At 34.8% G+C, this 23,738-nt stretch overlaps 3 protein-coding genes across 3 annotated transcripts; 1 reads left to right on the forward strand and 2 right to left on the reverse strand.

Annotated features, from left to right (window-relative positions):
* Window positions 1–1,012: 1,012 nt before the first annotated feature.
* Window positions 1,013–4,433, reverse strand: LOC134253461 (galactoside 2-alpha-L-fucosyltransferase Sec1-like). The gene is made up of 2 exons (XM_062735981.1): window positions 4,291–4,433; window positions 1,013–3,047 (listed from the first exon to the last, which is right to left on the reverse strand). Exons 1-2 carry the CDS (start codon window positions 4,332–4,334, stop codon window positions 2,105–2,107), a joined length of 987 nt encoding a protein of 328 aa, XP_062591965.1. The 5' UTR covers window positions 4,335–4,433; the 3' UTR covers window positions 1,013–2,104.
* A 166-nt stretch (window positions 4,434–4,599) lies between these two features.
* LOC134253456 (xaa-Pro aminopeptidase 1-like) lies at window positions 4,600–15,111 on the forward strand. Its single transcript, XM_062735977.1, has 22 exons — window positions 4,600–4,897; window positions 6,848–6,911; window positions 7,188–7,292; window positions 7,566–7,606; window positions 7,749–7,800; window positions 9,360–9,503; window positions 9,661–9,756; window positions 9,943–10,024; window positions 10,575–10,722; window positions 10,908–10,952; window positions 11,189–11,275; window positions 11,509–11,559; window positions 11,777–11,835; window positions 12,021–12,098; window positions 12,264–12,335; window positions 12,556–12,616; window positions 12,927–12,996; window positions 13,289–13,393; window positions 13,823–13,894; window positions 14,118–14,194; window positions 14,296–14,394; window positions 14,841–15,111. The coding sequence occupies exons 1-22, from the start codon at window positions 4,775–4,777 to the stop codon at window positions 14,958–14,960; spliced, it is 1,851 nt and encodes a 616-aa protein (XP_062591961.1). The 5' UTR covers window positions 4,600–4,774; the 3' UTR covers window positions 14,961–15,111.
* Window positions 15,112–17,310: 2,199 nt separating this feature from the next.
* LOC134253463 (homeodomain-only protein-like) lies at window positions 17,311–20,664 on the reverse strand. The gene is made up of 2 exons (XM_062735982.1): window positions 19,943–20,664; window positions 17,311–17,420 (listed from the first exon to the last, which is right to left on the reverse strand). Exons 1-2 carry the CDS (start codon window positions 20,117–20,119, stop codon window positions 17,343–17,345), a joined length of 255 nt encoding a protein of 84 aa, XP_062591966.1. The 5' UTR covers window positions 20,120–20,664; the 3' UTR covers window positions 17,311–17,342.
* Between the last annotated feature and the right edge of the window lie 3,074 nt (window positions 20,665–23,738).

A 23,738-nucleotide genomic window follows, 5' to 3' on the forward strand; every position in this document is an offset into this window, starting at 1 on the left:
TTCATAATAAAATCTTAGTTATCGAAGGTATGTTTCGTAATATTTGCTTCCCTAACATATTTGATAGTAACACTTGAAGGAAAACATGCATATTGCGAATTCGCTATATGGTTATACGAATTTGTTATACGGATATAATGAATTACGGATATAGCGAATTAAATTCATAGGTCCCCAGGACTTCGCTATAACCGATTTTTACTGTACACTGAAAATACATAATTAACTCCTAAAAAATTATCACAGTTCAATTTATAGCACCTTAACTTGAGATTGACAGGCAGACATACAGACTAACATTTTCTACAAAAACCCTTCTAAAACTTGGTTTTGAGAGGTGTGTCACTAATTAAGGAATATCATCTTTACATTCAATCAGTCTTCATAATTACATATGATGTGCATAAGTTTGGTTTGAACAATGACAAAGATTATGAATATTTGTACAAGATAAAGATCAATGACAGTTTGGAATAGAAAATTCATCATGTACACAGTTAAATTCAAATATAAATTTATTGACAAATGAATTACAATGTACTGTGCTGGAATCTGAAAAAAGCATATTTTACATTTATATAATTTGTATGTAAATAAAAGTAAAAATATTCATACTCAATGGAATGTAACTGAAATACATTGCCATTATTTTTTTTGTTTTATTCTATTTTTTGTTTCCTCTGCTCTCTACCAAACTTAAATGGTATCAAACACAGACATCAATAAAAACAAGAGGCCTATAGGCCACATCACTCACCTGAGAAGCTTTGACCATGCTGTTCTTTACCAAATTTCCCCCTTGTAATACATATTGTGACCACATCCTATCACATGGGACATAAATTGGACAATTTAAAATCTACACTACCCCAGGATGCTTCCACATAAATTTCATATTTTCTGGCCCAGTTGTTCCCAAGAAGATTTTTAAAGTTTTTTCCTATATATATCTATATAAAACTTTGATTCCCTATTGTGGCCCCGCCCTACCCCTGGAGGTCATGATTTGAACAATTAAGAATCTACACTACCCCAGGATGCTTCCACATAAATTAAGTTTCATCTTTTCTGGCCCAGTGGCTCTTGAGAAGAAGATTTTTAAAGTTTTTTCCTATATATTACTATGTAAAACTTTGATTCCCTATTGTGGCCCCGGCCTATCCTGGGGGTCATGGTTTATACAATTTAGAATCTACACTATCCCAGGATGTTTCCACATAAGTTTCAGCTTTTCTGGCCCAGTGGTTCTTGAGAAGAAGATTTTTAAAGTTTTAACCTCTATATTTCTAATATGTAAAACTTTGATTCCCTCTTGTGGCCCTGCTCTTCCCCTGGAGGTTATGATTTGAAGAATTAAGAATCTACACTACCCCAGGATGCTTCCACATAAGTTTCAGCTTTTCTGGCCCTGTGGTTCTTGAGAAGATTTTTTAATGACCCCACCCTATCTTTGTCTTTTCTTGATTATCTCCCCTTGTGAAGGGACTTGGCCCTTATTTAACAATTTAAACTTCCCTTTACCCAAGGATGCTTTGTACCAAGTTTGGTTAAAATTGGCCTAGTGGTTCTCGAGAAAAAGTTGTAAATGTGAAAAGTTGACAGATGGATGGACAGACGGACGGATGACAGACAAAATTGAAAATACGATCAGAAAAGCTCACTTGAGCCTTCGGGTCAGGTGAGCTAAAAAAAAGTAAGAAAGCACTTAAAACAAAACATGAGATTTGAACAAGTCTATAGAAAGAGATGCTTTTTTTGAAAAATGGATTACAGAGAGACCAACAAATCGAATGTAAACAGAAAACCTTACCAGCTCTTCTGGTCTTTGTTCTTGTAGACTGGTATTTTTTCTAGGAAATGCAAGTGTCACAAAACAAAAAAATGGACACGTCTTACAAAGCAGTTTGTTCATCATATCAGCTACACATACTTCATATTTACATAGTACCACTTATTAGTATAGTTTGTTTACTGAATAACTAATGACTCATTGGCAACAAGGGGAAGTAAATAATGATTATGAACTGGAGAGAGAATAAAACACAAATACAAACATACTGTCTTAAAGAGATGATAAAAAACAAAGTACAGAAATTGATGAAGCTTAGAGTGGGATCCACCATGGAGGGTAGTAGTCCTTTCTTATTGTGTTGTTCCCCATGACGGTGTTTGGCTGTGGGTAACCATGATAATAGATGACCTCTCCCCCCGTCATGTACCCCGCCCACCAGGAGTACGACCCAGCACTCATCACCATGTGATCACAGGAAGACATGATGGCAAAGTCTAAATACCCATCCGTGTTGTGTGAGTAATGAACGTCAGGTGAATCGTCTAAATTATCCATCGACCATATCACATCATTGCTACACAAGATAAACAGTACATTTTTGTATTTTTTCCTGAAATAACTCATAGCTCTATAAAAGTAAGGTATTGGGGCGACTGTGTATCCCTTTCTTTTCTGTCGTACGAAATCCCCTCTTCTCACATGCACTGCGACTAACACTGCATCTTGTTTCTTACGTTCTTTTCTGACATTGTTAATATAATCCATGGCAGCTTTTTTCAGATGATCATGAAAAACAAAATGTTCTTTCAGCAATTCTTTACGAACATTTTCAAAATACCTCCAGGATTGTAGATACCCCATTAAATAAGCTCCCTGCGATGTGTCTAATTGCTCTGTCATATTACACCAACCAGAAGGAAGCTGTTCTCTGTATCGCTTGAAAGTGTCTAAATTTTCTACACTGCCTTTTGGTATTGGTAATTTAAACATATTCCAGATTGTTGTGGACTCCACTAGAATGGGAGTCATATTGTTCCTCTTAGCTGCTCCTATAAGTGTACCATACTCAAACATATGGTTACCATTTCTCCCCCAGAATGTGACGGTCACTTTTTTCCTGGGGTCGGGATTCGGCATTATGGGCGGGGGTTTGGGTTCTAGCTTCATCGTCCCATCGTATCGAGTACTATAAACCAGTACTAAGACAACAGTGATGCCAAGAACTCCCAAGAACCACTGCTGAGCCTGAACTACTCTGTAAATAATAAAAGTTGTACTTAAATCACTTAAAAATCCTAATATAAGAAGTGTACAATTTGCATTTATCTCTATTTAAAATGTAAGCTAATTTTTGTTATTAATAACAAGATAATAGTCTTAAATGCTCTTGGTTAAAAAATTGCTCCAATAAGGCTATTTTGACTCTGATTTTAAAATGCAACTAACAAATAAGATTAATGAAATCATAGTCTTTGTTACTCAAACCTTTAAATCTTCCAAATGTATATCATGATGAGTGCTTAAAAATTAAAAGTGTATATTAAAGTTTGGATGATATCCAGTAAAACACAACTGCACTCACCCCCAAAAGTTGCATCAACAAAGTCAATGTTGTGTTAAAAAAGCTTTTCATATAGGCTTTTATGTAGCTCAATGAATTTTTTTCTGATGAGTTATTAAACATTTTATCATAGACACTTGGTAAAGCAACTTACATACAACGTCATGTGACATCAAAGTCGAGACATACCAATGTCACATGCAGTATGAAGTGCCTGATCTAAATTAAAACTAAATAGGTGTCTGCACTTGCCTTAACGGCCGCACCATCAACATACTAAATACAACTGTGCTTGCCTCAATTGGTCGAACTGTAAAACATAAAGGATAAAAATGTATTGAAGTGCAGTGGTTTGGGCCGTGGATATCAACCTGGTTAGCTCAGTCAGTAGAGCACCTGACTAGAGATGCAGGGGTCCGAGGTTCGATTCCCAATCCAGTTATACATTTTCTCCTACCCTGTTACAGATTTGGTGCTATAGACCGACTAATCTATGCTTTACTCACATTGGTCAATATTTTTATGACCTACAAAGTGTTCCTCTCTCATTCAACCATGGTCAGAATGGAGGAGGATGTACATTTTGGTCATGATGAATGTGTATTTGGGGGCGAAGACAATTTAAGGAGGAAGGAATGGAATGGTTTGGGCTTTGGATATTGGCCTGGGTAGGTCAGTCCGTAAAGCACATGACTAGTGATGCAGGGATCCCGGGTTCGATTCCCTGTTTAGACATACATTTGCTCCCTTCTTGTTACAAAAACAAATAAATCCCTAGAGGCTAGATCTCTCTACATCATGTACTTACCAAACCTAGATAGCTTAATCAAGAGATTGCGCCGAATATGTTCTCTGATGGGAAAAAAAGTAAATAAACAATTAGGTGATGACCATCGTCAGACATGATGTGAATAAAAGATAAAGAATGAATTTTTACCTCGTAGGACCCATGGTATGACTAAAATCAATGGCATAAGTCATGTATTTGCTCTGTCGGATACAACATGTTGCTACAGGAAATTATAATACGCCGACTAAAAACAAAATTTACTGCTGTATATGATTCCGGAAAAAAAAAATTTTCAACTAATTTATTACTGAAATTTCGTTTTAACAAAAGCTTTAAAATGAAATAAGATAGATGCAATTTCTTCTAAACAGAAAGTAGAAAGTACAGCAGTATGACAATAAACAACGCATTGAAGATATTAGATCGGGATCGAAATCCTCTCTCAAAATAATTTTTCCCGAGTTGACTCGAAACCAAAACTAAAATTATTGTAACAATCTGGTAAGAGAAAAACTGGTGATATACAGTGACAAATAATTTTCTTGATAAGTAATCGTAGATATATTTTTGGCACAACTATATTTGCGCATTTTTCTGTCTATTGAAGTTTCAGTAGAGGTTTTCCGACACAATGCCTTTGGCACACAATAGAACAGGACCACTGCTGAAGAAGCTCAGGACATTGATGAGTAATAGGAAGTATGTACCAGAAAGCATTCAAGCTTACATCGTGCCTTCAGGAGATTCACACCAGGTGAGATCATACTGGGTTTAGACAACCCATAAAAATCCATCACATGAACCCTCAGTGAGAGGGAGAATAATATTGCAGGTGTTTAACACTATAAATACATTTGATAAATTTCTCTATGGGTTTGTACAATGGGATTCAGATAGCTCAGTTGGTAAAGCACTTGGTTGGGGAGATTCAGAGGGCACAGGTTCGAATCTTGTTATGGTCTGTCACATATTTCCTCTCCAGTTACATTTGGTGCGGTGCTAATCTGAGATTCCTCTGACTCTGTACACATGTCACAATATAAAAAGCAGGGGTAAGAGTCGGAGGAATCTCGGATTAGTGAAGTGCCATCGTTGGAAGTGAGAGGTAAAAGACATGCCAGGGAAGAGCTTGGGTTGGTGTCTTCAGGGGCCAAACAGCTTAAAGAAGGGAGGAATGTGACAGATGGGTTCTAGCTGCAGAACTGTAGCTCTCTGCTTGAGAGAATTCTGACAGATAAAGCAGAGAGCTACAGATCTAAGTGTTGAAAAAAACCTTGATTTGTGCCGCTTCTTTTTTGTTTCTCTATTCATGTATTATTAGCTCACCTGAGCTGAAGGCTCAAGTGAGCTTTTCTGATCAAAATTTGTCCGTTGTCTGTCGTTGTCGTCGTCGTAAACTTTTCATATTTTCATCTTCTTCTCAAGAACCACTGGGCCAATTTCAACCAAACTTGCCACAAAGTATCCTTGGGTGAAGGGGATTCAAGTTTGTTCAAATGAAGGGCCACGCCCTTTTCCAAGGGGAGATAATCATGAATTAGAGAAAATTAATGGCATTTTTAAAAAATCTTCTTCTCAAGAACCACTGGGCCAGGAAAGATGAAACTCATTTGGAAACATCCTCAGGTAGTGTAGATTCAAGTTTGTTCAAATCATGACCCCCGGGGGTATATAAAGGAGAAATCTTCTTCTCAAGAACCATTGAGACAGGAAGGATAAAACTCCTGTGGAATCATCCCCAGGTAGTGTAGATTTAATTTTGTTCAAATCATGACCCTGGGGGTAGGGTGGGGCCAAATTGGCCGACCAAAGTTTTACATAGGAATATATAGGAAAAATCTTCTTCTCAAGAACCATTGAGACAGGAAAGATTAAACTCCTGTGGAATCATCCCCAGGTAGTGTAGATTCAATTTTGTTCAAATCATGACCCCGGGATGGGATGGGGCCAAATGGCCGATAAAAGTTTTACATAGGAATATATAGGGAAACCTTTTAAAATCTTCTTTTCAAGTACATGTACTTCAAAGCCATGCTTAGTGATATTTATAGGGAATCATCCTCAGGTAGTGTAGATTCAAGTTTGTTCAAATCATGACCCCCTGTGGGGTTAAAATTCAAGCCCCCTACCCCCCCCCCCCCCCTTCAGTAAACTTTCAGTTCTGATCTGATATGTGCTTTTTCCTAACCAATTGTTCAGGTGAGCGATGTGGCCCCTGGGCCTCTTGTTTCATCATATCATATCTTATAACATTTTTCTCCTCTCCAGTTCTTAATGAAAAATATCATTATCAATTATTTAATTCTGATATAATTTTCTATCTAAATCTCTCTATGGAAGTGTAATGTTCCCATAAAAATACTAGTTAATTTAATGGAACAGAGCTTGATGGAAAGCAAGACAACTGTCATGAACAGAAATTAGGCATTGAGTAAAATTGGGGGGGGGGGGGGCTTAATGGGAAGAAGCTAATTGGTGAAGATTCATTGAAAATTGAAGGTATAAATTTGATATGTTTTAACATGTTTACACTTCAAATTAATTTTGTGTTGCAAATGACAACCTTTATTGACCATGATACTTGAACAGAATTATATTAGATAATGGTCGGTAGAAAATTTAATCCAGTCAGCTAGGTATGAATTACAACTGCCTTCTCTTTACAATTTGATGATCTCTCAGTTGAGCAGTTTATTACTTACAGAGCGAGTACATAGCTCCTTGTGACTGTAGAAGAGCATTCATCTCAGGATTCACAGGATCTGCAGGTTTGTATTCAAAAATACTTCCTTGAAAGAAGCTATATAGTAAATTTTTTCATCATCTTTTATCCTGACATGTCATTTAGCAGTCATAAATAACAAATGCAATGATCATCATCTTTGTTATTATAAAATATACTTGAATATTTAAAATTTTCATTTCAAAGAACAATGCTTTCAAATAATAAATTTTTGCTCAACAGACATGATAGACATTTTAATAAAAAAGAATTAAGCTTTGTTCTGAATATTTGACAAAAACTTGTTAAATCCCTGTTATAGGGACAGCAGTGATTACGGCAGAAAAGGCAGCTCTATGGACAGATGGCAGGTACTTCCTACAGGCAGAAAAACAATTGGACGAAAACTGGACTCTAATGAAAGATGGTAAAATATAAATATTTCTGTCACATTTCCTCTGTGTATTACTGTAAACCAACTTTATTCGAATGCAAGAAATTTTTGCAAGGTTCACGAGAGCTTTGTCATTGCAAATATTTCTCGGCCTGAACCGGTATATAAAGTCTCTATGTCTATTAACAACAGGTCAAAAAAGGTGAAAATCTATTGTCGCAAACTAGTTTACCCCAGTAAAATGTGAAATAAAGTCATCGCAAATACCTTTACTCTGATTTTCTATTGATTTAATCTGCCAATTAGGACAGCCCAGCACTCCCACACAGGCAGACTGGCTAGCTAAGGTAGGCTTACAATCAGAATCGATGAAATCAGAAATTGATACTTTTAGTACAGCAATTATATATCTGTATTAAATAACATCTCCTTATTTTTATGTTTGAGTAATTTGTCCAGAACTTGTCATTGCATAATGTCTATTTATAGGAACTACCTGTGGGTGGAACAGTAGGTGTGGACCCATGTCTGATTTCTGCAGGTAAACAAAAATAAATTTATCATACTTTGGAATATTTTTATTTGTGTGGGCCAATTTTTAGCTCACCTGAGCTGAAGGCTCAAGTGAGCTTTTCTGATCAAAATTTGTCCGTTGTCATTGTTGTAGTCGTCGTAGTTGTCGTTGTTGTCGTCGTAAACTTTTCACATTTTCATCTTCTCTCAAGAACCACTAGGCCAATTTCTACCAAACTTGCCAAAAAGTATCCATAGGTGAAGGGGACTCAAGTTTGTTCAAATAAAGGGCCACACCCTCTTCCAAGGGGAGATAATTATGAATTTGTGAAAAATTAATGGCATTTTAAAAAAATCTTCTTCTCAAGAACCACTGGGCCAGGAAAGATGAAACTCAAGTGGAATAATCCTCAGGTAGCCTAGATTCAAATTTGTTCAAATCATGATCCCTGGAGCTAGGGTGGGGCCATAATGGCCGATCAAAGTTTTACATAGGAATATATAGGAAAAATCTTTAAAAATCTTCTTCTGAAGAACCATTGAGACAGAAAAGATGAAACTCATGTGAAATCATCCTCAGGTAGTGTAGATTGAAGTTTGTTCAAATCATGACCCCTGGGGGTAGGGTTTTACATGGGAATATAGATCTACAATGGCAGAAAAGATGATCAAAGTTTAGACGTTCAAATCATTGGAATATGTTGGGTAATCTTAAAAAATCTCCTTCTCAAGTACTGCAAAGCCATGATTAGTGATATTTATATGGAAGCATCATCAGGTAGTGTAGATTTAAGTTTGTTCAAATCATAACCCATTGGGGTAAGGTGGGGCCACAATGGCCAATCAAAGTTTTTCATAGGAATATGTTGGGAAATCTTTAAAATTCTCCTTCTACTGCAAAGCCATGATTAGTGATATATATATATGTAGAAGCATCCTCAGGTAGTGTAGAATTAAATGTGTTCAAATCATAATCCCCAAGGGTAGGGTAGGGTCTCAATGGTGCATTTATTGAATAAGTTTTACAATAGGAAAATAAAGGGAAAAATCCCAAGAAGAAGAAAGCTATGTTTAGTCTATTTGTTTAGTGCTATGTTTTATGTATTGAGGATTCAAATTTGTTCAAATCATGACCCTCAGGGGTAGGGAGGGAAACAACGGGGAATCAAATTCAAATTATAACGAAGTAATATAGACAAACAAAATGTAAAAAAAATATTAAAAACGTTTTCTCAAGAACAGCAAAGTAAATTGCTGTATTGATATGGAGGCATTCTCAAGTAGTATTAAAATTCAAGCCCCCTCCCCCCAATAAACTTTTCATTTCTGATCTGATTTATGCTTTTTCATAGCCAGTGCGCTCAGGTGAGTGATGTCACCCCTGGGCCTCTTGTTTTTTATTGCTGTCAATTTACAAGATTTGAGGGAAAATTACTTCATGCAATAATTGGCATTACTTAGTATGTAATTTGTATCTCCTTGGAACATATTGATTCCATGGTTAATAACATTATTTTTGCTAGTAATATTTCGCATATTAAACAAAAAATACCTTGTTGATTTGAATTTGCGATAATTTTCATACAGAGGCTTGGAAACCCCTGAAGAAAAGTCTCCAGTCTACCGGTCACAGCATCATAGCTGTCCCCTATAACCTGATAGATCTAGTGTGGGAGGATCAGCCCCCACCCCCAATGAATCCACTCCTGACACTCTCAGAAAAATACACAGGTTAGTTGTCTTAAATGTTTCATCCTTGTAAGAGACAGATGATTAACGAAGAACTCACAATTGTACCTTAGGTTGATAGGAGGTTCTGATTTTTTTTAATGACTTTTTAGGTTCTGTTTATCTTGGCACTTCTTACTGGTATGGGTATGTGTTTTAGGTATGAGCTGGCCCGAGAAAATTCAAAAAGTACGAGAGAAAATGCAGGCCAAAAAATGTGGGGCATTGGTTATCTCAGCTCTGGATGAAATAGCATGCAAGTAAATTTTAATGTTAAATAAAGATAAAGACTATATTGTGTTAGTATGAACAGTTTTCAAATTTCATTGATATAAAGATAACTTTTACTAAAATAATGCATGGGATAAGCCTTTTTTTATTTCTGTACATGTATAAAGAAACTTTATTTCATAATAAATATTGTCTGTCTGTCTGTCCACAGATCTGTTTAACCTGCGGGGATCAGACATTGAGTACAACCCGGTCTTCTTTGCCTATGCTGTTGTTACCTTGGAAAACATATTGTATGTTATAAATTTAAAAATCTCTTTTATAAATATTTTAGAGAGATATTGTAGCATGCATATGTTTTAAATTTGATATCTTTTTACATTTTATGTTAACATAAATCTAACTGCTCTTAGTAGGATTAATTCCACAGGTTGTAATTTTCACATTGTTCTCTCTTCTGACTTGATTGTGGTTGATGAATTTCAGAATTTGTATGAAATAATTTCTCCCATATTCTTTTGTATGTATATCTTACAGAAAGAATTGCTCCCTGCTTCAAAGAAATGTTTAATTGGTGTCATTTGCTGCAAATGAAATTTCAGACAAAATTCTACATTTCAATGTTTAAGTTGTATCTTGCATGGGTCAAGACTTTCGTTGAATTCATGATTTATTAGCACCATGGATATAGCTAATATTTCCATCACAAGTTCTCTCCCCTTAATGTAGAATCTCTCTCAACTTTTCTTACAATTGTTTTGACAGGATTAAAAGATAAAAAATGTTTATCTCTTTGTATCTTGCAATAAATTTAAAGATTATTTCTTTTTATTTGAATTACAGTTTATTTATAGATGAACAAAAGCTTGACACTGAAATCAAGCATCATTTGCAGCTGAACGGAGTGAGCAGTGACCTACAGGTCATGCCCTATGACAAGGTCGGGGAGGTCATCAAAACTCTTGTGGACCAGGTCGAGGGTAAATTCTGGGTAAGGTCAAGGACATGATTTTCATTTATCTTAAATTCTTAGGACTAAGAATTTAGTTATACATTTACTTCATGCACTGAATTCAAATTTTTCCAAAGATTTTTATCCCTGTTTAAGTTTTTGATTGTATCTTTTGATATTCGTAGAATCCATATTTTTGCATTGTCACCTTTCTTTCTTTTCAGATCAGTCCCAAATCTAGCGTAGCTTTGACACACTGTGTTGATAAAGTAAGAAGGAAAATATTACATCTAATTTTGTCTTCTTTTTCCTCTGAAGTGAAAATGTTTTTGCTAATTTTAAAAATGTTTTGAAATAAAGTGAAAATTATTTATATGAACAAAGGTTTTCCTGGCAATTTCATTCATTGTATGAAAGATGTTTTCCAAACATATTGAGTTTACAGATACATGGAAATTTTTCATTTCTAGCTTTGGTTACATTATTGCGACCTTCTTGATTACAGAGTCGATTGTTTGCCCAGACATCCCCGGTGGCTGTAATGAAGGCGGTGAAGAATGCAAAAGAAATCCAGGGAATGAGAACGGCTCATGTATGTCATACACATGTTTATAGAACTTAATGCATTACTGAGTTAGATTATATAGGGTTTTAGCAATATTTCTGGGTTTTTTACCCTGTTTATTTGATGTACGTATAAAACAAGTTTTAAAGACAATTGCTGGTACTTTTTTCTTTGTAATAGAAATTAATACCATAACCACTTGATTTTATAGATAAGTCTTTCCGAACATTTGAATATTAAAAGTGATATGTACATTACAGATAAAAGATGCTGTCACACTTTGTGAGCTGTTTTCTTGGTTGGAGAAACAGGTGAAGATCTCTTAAACATTGATTAATTTTGTAATTGTCAGCAATGTCAGAGACCTTAAATAAAGTAATTCAAATACAAATAACAATTTAAAATTTAATTATCTCAGACATGTTGAATATTTGTTTACAACTGTTTTCTGTACGTCTTGACACATATAATAAATCTCTTTTCATGCTTAACATGGATTTTATAGACTTTGTTGTTTTGTTTTACCAGATTCCCACCGGAGCAGTGACTGAGGTCTCTGCTGCAGATAAACTGGAGGAAATCAAACAGTAAGAAGGAGGAAAATAAAACAAACAACAAAATAATCCAGTATATATTGTATAGCAGTGGGCATACATGTGAAATTACTATACAAAGTGTACATAAAAAATAAATTGATAATGTATATAGAAAATGGTCATGACATGAAGTCATGTCTTAATTTTATAGAAAAAAATCCTCTTGCTTTTTTAAGGGAACAAGATGACTTTGTGAGTTTGAGTTTTGCTACCATATCAAGTACTGGTCCTAATGCTGCCATTATACACTATAAGTAAGTCCGGACTTTTGTCTAGTATAGTGAGCTAATTTTATCACAGACTGATGTATTGATCAATAACTTGTCTTGTTTTTATCACTGACTGATGTATTAGTGAATATGTTGGTTTGTTTTTATCTCTGACTAATATATTGGTGAATACCTTGTCTTGTTTTTCAGACCTACAGAGGAATCAGACACAGTCCTCAGTACAGACAGTATTTTCCTGTGTGACTCGGGGGCACAGTACAAGTTAGTACTCAGCTTATTGTAGGATAGAGTCATTTCTAAGTTTTTTCCATTCATCTTCAAAAGCTCATCCATCTTTTTCTTCTTTATGTCCTTCCAAGACACTGGATGACATGCAGTTCCTTTTCATAGTTCACTTAGTAAAGGAAATGCAGTAAATATAAATATTTTGTCTTGTGCAGTTAAGATGTATAAAAAGTTTTACAGATAATTTTCATTCTAGAGATGGTACGACAGATGTCACAAGGACAATTCATTTTGGAGTTCCGTCCAGTCATGAAAAGGTATTTATATCTACTTTTAATAAATGTGTTCTTTTAACTTACTGTATTACAGGGTTATTTTTGCCCGGTGTTATTTTCGCCCTTTCATATTTGGAAACAAGTCTGCCCCATTTCAAATTCGCCCGGAAAGAATTTTTGTTTCAGATACTGTTTACTTTGAATTCGCCCAGTTTTAAATTTGACCACTTCCGACGAGGGCGAAAGGGGCGAAATTAAAACCCTGTATACAGTTTTTATTACTTGCTACTGCAACTTGTAGAGATAATAAGAGTTAAATTTTACAAATGTTTCATTATGTTGTTTTTTCTAGGAATGTTACACAAGAGTTTTAAAAGGACACATTGGTTTATCATCTATTATCTTTCCCAATGAAACAAAAGGTAGAGTTTTTAATAAACGGATATTTAAATCTACATACTGTTCAGTTTTTTGCTTTAATGCTTAGACAGTATAAGAGCTTATTTTCTAGTAAGGTGTTCATCACATGTCTGTCAATGAACGGTTTTTCAAAATGTTACTTTTTCAGTTTCTTGTCCAATTGCAACATGAGCACATGTTTACACTATGCTAAGATATATATACTGTACATGTATGTGTACTAAAAATATTATTATTTTCCTCTCTTTGTATTTTCATCTTTTTAATGCTTTTCAAATTAAATGATGATAACAGGTCACATGTTAGATACCTTGGCCAGAACAGCATTATGGGAAGTGGGTCTGGATTATGCTCATGGAACGGGTCACGGAGTGGGGGCCTTCCTGAATGTTCATGAAGGTAAAGATTTTGCACACTTACTTTTTGTCATAAAAAATAAAAGAAACCAGAAATTGGAAGATATATTACTCTGCTAAATCTTTCAAACATTTAATTCCGATATTACATACACCCGTAAATATGTTGTGGTGAAAATAATTTTGTCAATGATCATTTAAAAGTACCTTGTATGTTTGTGTTGCTTGTATGTTATGATGCGATTGTGTTTTGTTTACTCCTTTGTCTTTTGTGGTATTTATCTGTAGAATCTTGTATGTTTTTGTTGCCTGTATGTTATGATGCCATTGTGTTTTGTTTACTCCTTTGTCTTTTATGGTATTTATCTGTGGAATCTTGTATGTTTCTGTTGCTTGTATGTTATGATGCCATTGTGTTTTGTTTATACCTTTGTCTTTTATGGTATTTATCTGTGGATTCTTCCTGTTTAAGGCCCTTGTGGAATTAGTCCCCGAGTCTCGGCGGCAGAGATTCCCCTCGAGGCTGGAATGATCCTGTCTGACGGTAAGCTGTGTGTCAGATAACTCCATACTGAATCAATATTAATCTATCTAATCCATTCTTTCATTCTTATCACAGTAGTCTTTTGATTAGGTCAATTTAATTTTTTGTATATATAGATGCTTTTTTAATAATATTATGTAGCTAGAGTGTATTTACTATATAAGATAAAGTTTATATGTCAAAATTTTTAGAAGGTGATTTGAAACATAATTTTATTATTTAGAGCCCGGTTATTATGAGGATGGAAAGTTTGGTGTTCGTATAGAAAACCTGGTTCTGGTTGTAAAAGCTGAGACAAAGGTATTATCATGGCATTGTTTATTTACAGGTATTTAAATTGTTCATAATATCTTGAAGAAAATAGACATACCCCATTATGCATTTTGAATTTTCTTTTTCAGCATAATTTCAGAAACAAGGGATTCTTAACCTTTGAACCCTTGACCCTTGTACCCATGCAGCTGAAGATGATAGAGCCCTCCTTATTAACAGAGAAAGAGGTGGGATTTATTGCACAATATCTCAGTAAAACTGATACTTGTATCTGTACATTAACAAAAAACTAGATCATAGCTATCATAGACATGTACATACAACTGCACTTATAACTTATTGATCAATCGGTATATCCTCATTTTAAAATTTTATGGCTCTTCAATTTACATTGACAAATCATGCTTGAAGTTGAACCATATCTTATATGGACTTGAATCAAGCAGTCTTTTCAATTCATGTATCTTCAGGCAAATGTAGCATGGTTCTAAAGTAATGTATCATTAACTGTTTTTTAGACGATATCAAATTATTGTACTCACTTTCGGTTATACTAATGTTCTCATGTATAGTATCTATCTTGTTGGTAGGGTTGAGATTTAAAATTAAAAGTGGCCCCACTTCCATCAACACTGGTTACTTAACTAGGTATGTTTTGACTTTTCCTTGACAGATAAGCTGGTTAAATGACTACCATACAATGTGTAGGGATATAGTGGGACCTGAACTTAAGAGGCAAGGAAAGAAGGAGGCATATGATTGGATGATGAGGGAGACCCAAAGCATTGGATAATACAGATGTATGGATTGGTTAGATTTGTGATCTGTCTTTTTATGCATTGTGAACAGATTTTCTACATTTGACTAGGAACTAGTTAATTTATATCCAACATTGTCATTTTGATTCATGCTCACTTTCAATTCATTTTGTAAAAATTTCAAACAAGGAAGATTAAATCAGCAATATTTTACAAATTTTATGTGATTGTTTGGGACAAGTACACCTTAATTGTCATAGAGTTCTGACAGATTTGAATTTAGAGAATGATGGTCTTAGTTGTAAGAGAGGTCCCCTCATACTGGAAAATGTCAGCAACTGCCTCTGTTACTGGGGTCCACCTCAATATCAAGCTGCTCTTTGGAAACAATACCTTTATTTTATTCTAAGTTAGTTTTTTCTAGGTTTTAAGCTGTAAATAATACAGAAAGATGTGTTTGTGAAGCACTGATGCCCCGTATGGCAACATAGCAAAGATTAAATTTTTCTTAAATGCAAATTTAATATATTGGTACCAAAAGTAGGGTATTCTCACTGGAAATACAATTGTGAAATATGAAAATAGACCAAGGATAAAGTTTTTTCATAAGTAAGGAAATCTCCAAGGTCAAGGTCAAAAGATCAAGGTAATTGGTATCCAATGAAAGGTCTTTATTGCCACAAAAAATACACATGTGCATTATGGAAGTCCTAGCCCTAACCCTTCAAAAGTTATGGCCAAGGTTGAAAAATTTAAAAAGTAGGTCAAACTCCAAGGTCAAAGTGTTAAAGGTCTTGTTATCAAATGAAAAGTCTTGTCACAAGGATTAAATATGTAAAGTATGAAAACACTAGCCCTAACCCTTGAAAAGTTATTGTCAAGGTTTGCTTTTTAAAAGTAGGTCAAACTCCAAGGTCAAGGTCAGAGAGTTAAAGTTCTTGGTATCCAATGAAGGGTATTCTCACAAGGATTACATATCTTAAGTATGAGATCACTAGCCCTTAGCATTCAAAAGTTATAGCCAAGGTTCAAGTTTTTTCATAGGTACGGAAATCTCCAAGGTCAAGATTGTTGGTATCCAATGAAAGGTCTTTCCACAAAAAATACATATTTTAAGTATAAATGTTCTGGTATCTATTGTTCAAAAGATATGGCCAAAGTAAAAGTTTGAAAAGTTTTTTGTAAAAGTGGGTCAAACTCCAAGGTCAAGGTCAAATTTGGAGGTACCCAACAAAAGGTCTTGTTACAAGGAATACACATGCGAAATGTGAAAGTCATAGCTCCACTAAATCAAAAGTTATGGGCAAGGTTAATTTAAGGAATCACTGTCTAGTTAGTATAGTATGCCAGGGCATCAATGATAGTAAGAAACATCGTATAGCCTGTTATGCATAAATTATCCCATGTTTCCCACTATCGTTGATGTCCCCTGGCATACTACACTAACTAGACAGTGATTCCTTATATTTCCATTTCATTGTGAAATAAAATTAGAGATTTAGACTTTACAAATGTAGACATACTAGTAGATTTAAATTACACGAGGACTCCAAGGCCAATTTCAATAGTCCTCGCCTACTGACGTCAAAGGCAAAGACAGCCGCAGAGATTTACATGGATATTTGGCCTCTTTAGCAACAGGGACAGATGCGCACGAGATTTGCATGCATATTAGGCCTCCTTAGCTCTTGACCTATCGACCTGCCTAATTTACATTCTGGTAGAATTATCAAGAATCAACTCCACTAACTTTCAAAGAGTTATCACAGAGGAAAAAAATTAGAAATGGAAATATAGTTTTTGCGGACAAACAGACAGAGAGACAGACAGACAGCTATACAGACAAACACAACAAAAACTCTAGATACCCCCAAAACTTCGTTTACATGTATAACCATCTTTTTAAAAGGTCTAATCCTACAAGAAGTAAAATATAGGCCCCCAATGCTTCCTAAGTTCTTGACTTAGGCCAAATGAGGCACACGTTGTTTACGGTGTAATTTAAATAAACACAGAATACAAAATTAAGCAATATCTCTCAACAAGTTTAATATATACATCTCTCAAAACGTGACACAACAACAGTTAATACTACTTGCGTAACAGCGAATAGTTTACAGCTCTTTACAATGTCGTAAGTTTTAAATGAGCTGAGTCAATAATTCAAAGGTTAATAAATGGGACTCAAACGGGGGGAGGGGTAATGTCCATGATGAAGAAAATGAAACAAAATAAATTATTGAAATGGTTTGTTATGGCTGAGTTATATCACCAATAAGCAGCATCCACGCATGCCCAATTTTTTTTGGGAGCATTAAGTTTTTTTAAAAATTTTGGAATCCTACGCAATGTTAATCCGCCACTCTTTTGAAGCAAAGCCCAAACTTTTACTTTGGTCACCGCGTGGTGTGACGTCATCAATCCATAATGGAGCGAGAATTGGCTGGAAGGCCCTGCTGCTGTCGCCAACACGCCAGGCGGTGCTGATACCACAGCTAAAAAATAAAAGCTTTAACATATAGGTCAGACTCCAAACGGTACTGATACTACAGCTAAAAGGGAACAAATAAAGGCTTTAAAATATATGTATTGATGTTTTGTTTCAGTTTTACTAGGGTAAAAGACACAAAATATATTTTGCATTCTTTTATTTAAAAAAAAAAAAAAGACGACATTTCTCAATATAATTAATAAATTTCCCAACGAATTTGTATTTGTAAAATTGCTAGTTTAACAAGTTTCCTCACCAAAAATGGCGATAATTTACCTGACACTTATGCAAGATTCCAGAGGATAGGATTTCTTTTATGACACTATACTATAATCGCTTGAATTGTTGACATCACACCTTATTTTTATACATTTTGAAAACAGTTTTAGAATTTAATAAAAAGATGATAGATACAATAAACATTTTTGATATTTTTAGGAAAAATTTTTGATGAACTTCTCGTCAGATCCTTTTTTTTTTTTTTTTGAGGGTGGAGGGGGGGGGGGGGGTAATTCATATCTTTTCCCCGTGTTGGTCTGTGTTAATATATCAAAAGATGGAAGAAGGCTAATGTAACGTTGTGACACATCAATGAAACTATCTGTTACATGTTAACTCTGTCACTTTTATCGACAATCAGATTGTTTGGTCAGTAAACATTAAGATGATCAGATATCGGTGTTCATTGAAGGTAACGTTTAGTGGCCCATCATTCCGTGTCATTTTCCCCTAATCAACGAATCTGTGTAATTTACGGTAAAATTTGTGTAAATTTTGAAAAAAGGGGGGGGAAAATGTTATGTTTTTAAAATAATATTCAGATTACAAAATACTGCCTCCCAATAATATTTGTTACGAGATTGAAAAGGGGGGTTCAACCTTCAAAAATTTTGTTTTTTTTATTTGTCCCCCCCCCCCCCTTTTTAAAGATTTTTGAAACCATTATTGTTAATTTCTTGAATTGAAAAGCTATTCATTGCATCATAACTGCCTAATTTACCAAAAAGTTTTAACTAAAAATTTCGTGACTAACACGTGCACATTTTCTTAAAAGAAAACTTAATTCCTTTTCTGAAGAAAAACACAACTTTTTTTTTTTTTTCCGGTTTGGAGAAAATTTTTTCCCCCGTGTATTGTGGGGCCCTTTTCATACAAAATCACTATTAATCAAAGGAATTATTATTTAACAGGGAAGCGGCAAACAACAGCATCACATTTCTTAAGATCACAATAAAAAGGAAAAAAAATTATTACAAGTATATGCATTTATTAAATAAATTCTTCCTTTGGTTTGTGACAAAATGATATATCGGGCCATTAAAATATATTCAAATTTGTCTATAAATTTCTTAGGAACAATTTAAAAACAAATTGTCCACATTTCTAAATATACTGACAATTGTTAAAATTTGGAAAAATTTAAATTTTGTAAGTGGGCGTTTTTTCCCAAATTTTAATACAAATCCTTGTATCGCAAGACTAAAGCAGAAAGGAACAGTGGGGAAAACGAGCTTTATATAGATTTAAACAATAAACTTATCGGAACTAGCTCTGTCTTTGATCTACGTTGGTTGATAAAAGCACGGTTTTTAAATGAAGCCTTTTTACTTACTTTGTGTTATAAAGAATTTCTCAGATTAGATTTTTTAGCAGTAGGGTTAAAAAAATTATATATCAACAAGTGGAGGGGGGTCAGCGGTCGTGGTTTGGTAGCTAGCCAGTTGTCCCGGACTTGCGGAAGTGTCAGTATATATCAAATATACTGTACTTTACACATAGTAATACAGAATGTTGTAGTAAAAGAAATGTCAGGTAGTATATATCAAATATACTGATGGCAAAGTAAAACCCCAAAATTGAGAACAGGTTATATATAGATTGCCGAACTGTATAAATAGAACATATCACGCCCAAGGTACACAAAGATAGTGTATCTAGAACTTACGTATTAATCTTTTTATTTTTTTTTTTTTTGTCAATTTTCAAGTTCTTATAAGTCCCGGGTTCAATTTCGTACCTTGGCAATATTTGTGTAAGCACTTTGAGAGATTTATTGCGTAATGATATTGGCACACATGGTTCACAACGTACACAAGTATATATAATTGATAGGCATATTTGTCATCTATTGATGTAAAGTCAAATATACAGCTACTTAGAGGACATGGGGACTTAATTTACAACCAAACACGTGTATATAGAACAATTACGTGTTCGTATCGTAGATTAATTAAACAAGGACAACAACCCCAAAAATTATTTTTCCCCATTTTCTATCCAGAAGTCAGAAGCAACAAAGCCAAAAATTACCGTGATGTCTAATGACAGATTATGTGACCTGAACAGGCACTTGATATTGTAATAATTTAACCCATAGTATTATTATCATTCATTACAGAATCAAGGGTCTGTGGTGACATGTGTTGCACATTTAGACTTCGAATGATATAACGAATCAATACTTTAACAAGGATGATAATGTGAGTCATAAAGAAATTAACTTGTCATTTGTCAAATTAAGGTTACCTTGACGTTTTCTTCGGAAAGCCCCGCTTCTGCCGCTATGAGTGTAAGGTCTAGGTCTGTGGGGTTCCGATTGCTGCGGAAGTTGGCCTGAAGAACTTTCTCCTGGTCCTCCTTAATTATCGGCAGCCGGGTGGAGGGGGTCAGTTGCGCTTGAATATTGCAGTTGTTCACCGACATATTTCTTAGATCCACCACATTCAAAGAAATAAATTCACAGATCTTTCCAATAGGTCCTTACCCGCTAAATTATTAATCCTATTAATTATTTGCTTTGTCACATTTATATGGAACTGAATACACTGCCTTTCAATGAAATCCGTCACATCCCATGAAATTAACACGATTTGATCTTTAATTAATCTGTTAATTTCCGTAATTTCTACATGTCAATAACAAAAGTACATAAGTTAATAGATAAATCTTTCGTCAGATGCCTGCTGATGTCGCTTCGCTAATGTACTCTTGTTTAGCGTATTTCCTCGTTAACTGCTGGGTAATCCGCTTTAGAAATGTGTCCCCGCTATTTCTGTACTAGAGCGGATAAGCTCGCGGCGAGATTCCCTTTTCTGAGGCTATTTCAAGTTCCCCTGGCTAAATTCCTTGCTCTTTGTTAATCCAAGGCAGTTTTTGTCACCAGTGTTTATAAAACTTTTCCTTAAGTAAATATTTCCTTCGCAATCAATTGAACGGCTTGAATACACGGCCTCCGCTCTTCTGTCGTATCGACCCTCCAATGATGGCGTTACTCGTCGATCTATCGATCCGACGGTCGGGTACGTGCAAGGAAACCAGACAACATGTCGAAATATAAAGCAATTAACCCGATCTTTTAGCGCAGTTAATAGGGGTGTTCTTTTATTGTTCTATGTATCACATTGCGGATCTAATCTAAACGTGAAAGATATACATCATTATTTCTCAATGCATCAAAGCAGCTATGATTTTTTTTGAATTAAGCGATTGCTGTGTATGTGACAAATTTGGGAATAGTTTCATTTCTGCGAAAGATTTCACGTTCTGTCAAAAGACTTCGCGGCGGCGGACACACTGGGGAGGCCTCTTCTCATGTTAATGTGAACGTTAGGTTTGTGGGTTTTGATGTGACAGACGATCAAATTTAAATACACTTCTGAACCCGAATCGCACTTTTTAAACATCTGAGAAGTTAGATAAAGAGTGCGCAGAGAGAAGCGAACGCATCATTGATGTATTTTAAATATTTCTTAGCTATTTAACTCGCTGACGGTCAAGGTTAAAGTACATGTATACTCCCGTTATTTCGATAAAAAAATTTAATCTATTGATCTTACTTACAATATACCCTGATTTAGATGTACAGATTACATATTTCTGCTTGACTTATTTTGTTTTATGTTTATCCGTACAAGTTATACAGCGTTTAAACAATAATGACATTTGCGCGGGAAAACTTGAAGCTTCTCGATATGACTACACTAAATTGACTATCACCGGCTCTTCATTTTTAAGTTATTACACAATCGTGATTTCATTATAAATACTTCTTTTTTCTTAGTCAAGTTTAAAGTTCTACAAATTATAGCTGCCTTCAAATGTTACGAGAATGCGATATATCAAGATTTTTCGATCTTAGGGAAAAGGGATAAATGCAATAGCAAGCACCTACATGTACCAATTAAGAAGAAATAAGACATGCAAGTTACCGGCAATGCATTTGCTCTTTATAAATTAGATTCTGGGAATGCATGTTAAGGAGATTCCATTAAATATCTGAATTTTACCGGATTACAATGCAGACATTTTCTTACAAGGACCAATCCACCCACTGCCTTCCTTAGAAGGACCAATCCACCCACTGCTTTCCTTAGAATATGACTAATTCACCCCCAGTTAATCCTAAATAGAAGGACCAATTCACCTACTGCCTTCCTTAGAAGGACCAATCCACCCACTGCCTTCTTTACAAGGACCAATCCATCCACAGCCTTCCTTAGAAAGATCAATCCATCCACTGCCTTCCATAGAAGGACCAATCCACCCACTGCCTTCCTTAGAAGGACCAATCCACCCACTGCTTTCCTTAGAAGGATCAATCCATCCACTGCCTTCCATAGAAGGACCAATCCATCCACTGCCTTCCTTAGAAGGATCAATTGCCCACTGCCTTCCTTAGAAGGATCAATCACCCACTACCTTCCTTAGAAGGACCAATCCACCCATTGCCTTCCTTAGAAGGACCAATTACCCACTGCATTCCTTAGAAGAAGAAACAGCCTTCAAACTACCTTCCTCAATCCTCACTTTGCCTTCCTTAGAAGCATTAATCCTCTCTCTGTTTTCCTTAGTATCAATCCATTATCCAAAAAAGATAAATCAGTATCCTTGATCTGCCACATCAATTAATCCACATACTGTGTGACCTGCAAAAGGGTCAATTCACACACTACCAATAAAAAAATGTATCAGTTTGTCAGTCTATGTCAAACTACATGTAGTGGTAATTCACAATACATGTACCATCCTATTGAAGCATTGTGTTGAACTGGGGGCTCCGACGCTCAGACACACAATTTTGTCTGAAAATTTTGGTTTGAAAGGGCCTGTTCCTGTATGTGAAGGAACTTGAATCCCTTTTTGCCAAGTTTGCTTTGAATTCGTTCAGGGGCTCTAGGGAAGAAGGCAACGATGGAAATCCAGAGACAGGTTGCCAATGGCACACAAGCTGTAATCTTTCATACACAAAGTTTTGACTTTTTGATATATGATATTATAAATATTTTTAAATCAAAAAAAAAAAAAACGAAAAAATTGGCATAACTGACAAAATGAAATGCTTGCAAAAGCAATTTCAGTATTTTGTTTCTTTTCCAGTGAAATGATTCTTTTGTTTTAGAACAAGAGTATTGGTGTATAGAGTTTATGTACAGAAAACAACAAAGTTATCTTCAGTCAGTGTATTTTATTTTCAACAAATTGCAATAAGTAATTATAAAACAAAAATAACTTAAATTTATTATCAACATTTGACCTGTGTATCAGATAATATACCATGCAAGTCCAGCAGAAAAGTAATTTAGAACATAAAAGAAAATTACAAAGGTATTCTAGAAAATGTTTCATTGTGGTAATGTTTTATCATGCCTACAATTTGATTCATTTTTATCAGTGAACCCATAGGATGTATTTGATTGACCATGATCCGCAAGTTAAAAATATATACAGACATACTTTGAAGACTTCAGCATGTCAAATGGACAAAAGGTTTTATAAGATGTGCTCTTAAGTTGATTTTCTCTCTCATTCTTGAATCATTATTTTTTTTTGTCAGAAGACAGCAATTCTGATTAATTCACACAAGTTATGGAAACTATATTTTACATTTATGAATTTTACTCAATATAACTAAGTATTTTCAATGAAAACTGATGTGTATGTGTGCAGGGGAAAATTTGTCATGAATATCTTTAATAAGAAATCTGATATCTTTGAAGGTTTGCATACATATGGAAATATCCTTATACACAAGGTCTTTTAAAAAATGCAGGAGGATACAGTCAAAATTAATTATCAGCTGTGAAAGTTCAGAGTTCACTTGTCTGATGTATCACATCAAATTCCCAGTGATTTGAAGAAACTTAGTTTTTGATCCACAGATGCCTTGGAGTCAGTTTTCTTAGAACATCACTGTCATAAAATCTAACATCAAAAAATAAGCAGAGGTCCACATTTAGAAGCAGGCACAGGGAAAATATGTCAGGAAATTATAAATAATCTTGCACAATGTTGTACACTGGAGTTCCTTGTAAGTAAATTATTT

This window comes from Saccostrea cucullata, unplaced genomic scaffold (genome assembly GCF_032062105.1).
Source record: "Saccostrea cucullata isolate Sc308-1 unplaced genomic scaffold, CSIRO_AGI_Scuc_v1 ctg6849, whole genome shotgun sequence".
Lineage (NCBI taxonomy): Eukaryota > Metazoa > Mollusca > Bivalvia > Ostreida > Ostreidae > Saccostrea > Saccostrea cuccullata.

Coding starts and splice junctions, on each gene's coding strand:
- LOC134253463 (XM_062735982.1), bottom strand. CDS start 20,119: ATGTCGGTGAACAACTGCAATATTCAAGCGCAACTGACCCCCTCCACC. Junction 17,421..19,942: donor TTTCCGAAGAAAACGTCAAG/GTAACCTTAATT, acceptor TTTATTTTTTAG/CTGTGGTATCAGCACCGCCT.
- LOC134253461 (XM_062735981.1), bottom strand. CDS start 4,334: ATGACTTATGCCATTGATTTTAGTCATACCATGGGTCCTACGAG. Junction 3,048..4,290: donor CATACCATGGGTCCTACGAG/GTAAAAATTCAT, acceptor TATTATTTACAG/AGTAGTTCAGGCTCAGCAGT.
- LOC134253456 (XM_062735977.1), top strand. CDS start 4,775: ATGCCTTTGGCACACAATAGAACAGGACCACTGCTGAAGAAGCTCAGG. Junction 7,607..7,748: donor AGGCAGACTGGCTAGCTAAG/GTAGGCTTACAA, acceptor GTCTATTTATAG/GAACTACCTGTGGGTGGAAC. Junction 9,504..9,660: donor ACTCTCAGAAAAATACACAG/GTTAGTTGTCTT, acceptor TATGTGTTTTAG/GTATGAGCTGGCCCGAGAAA.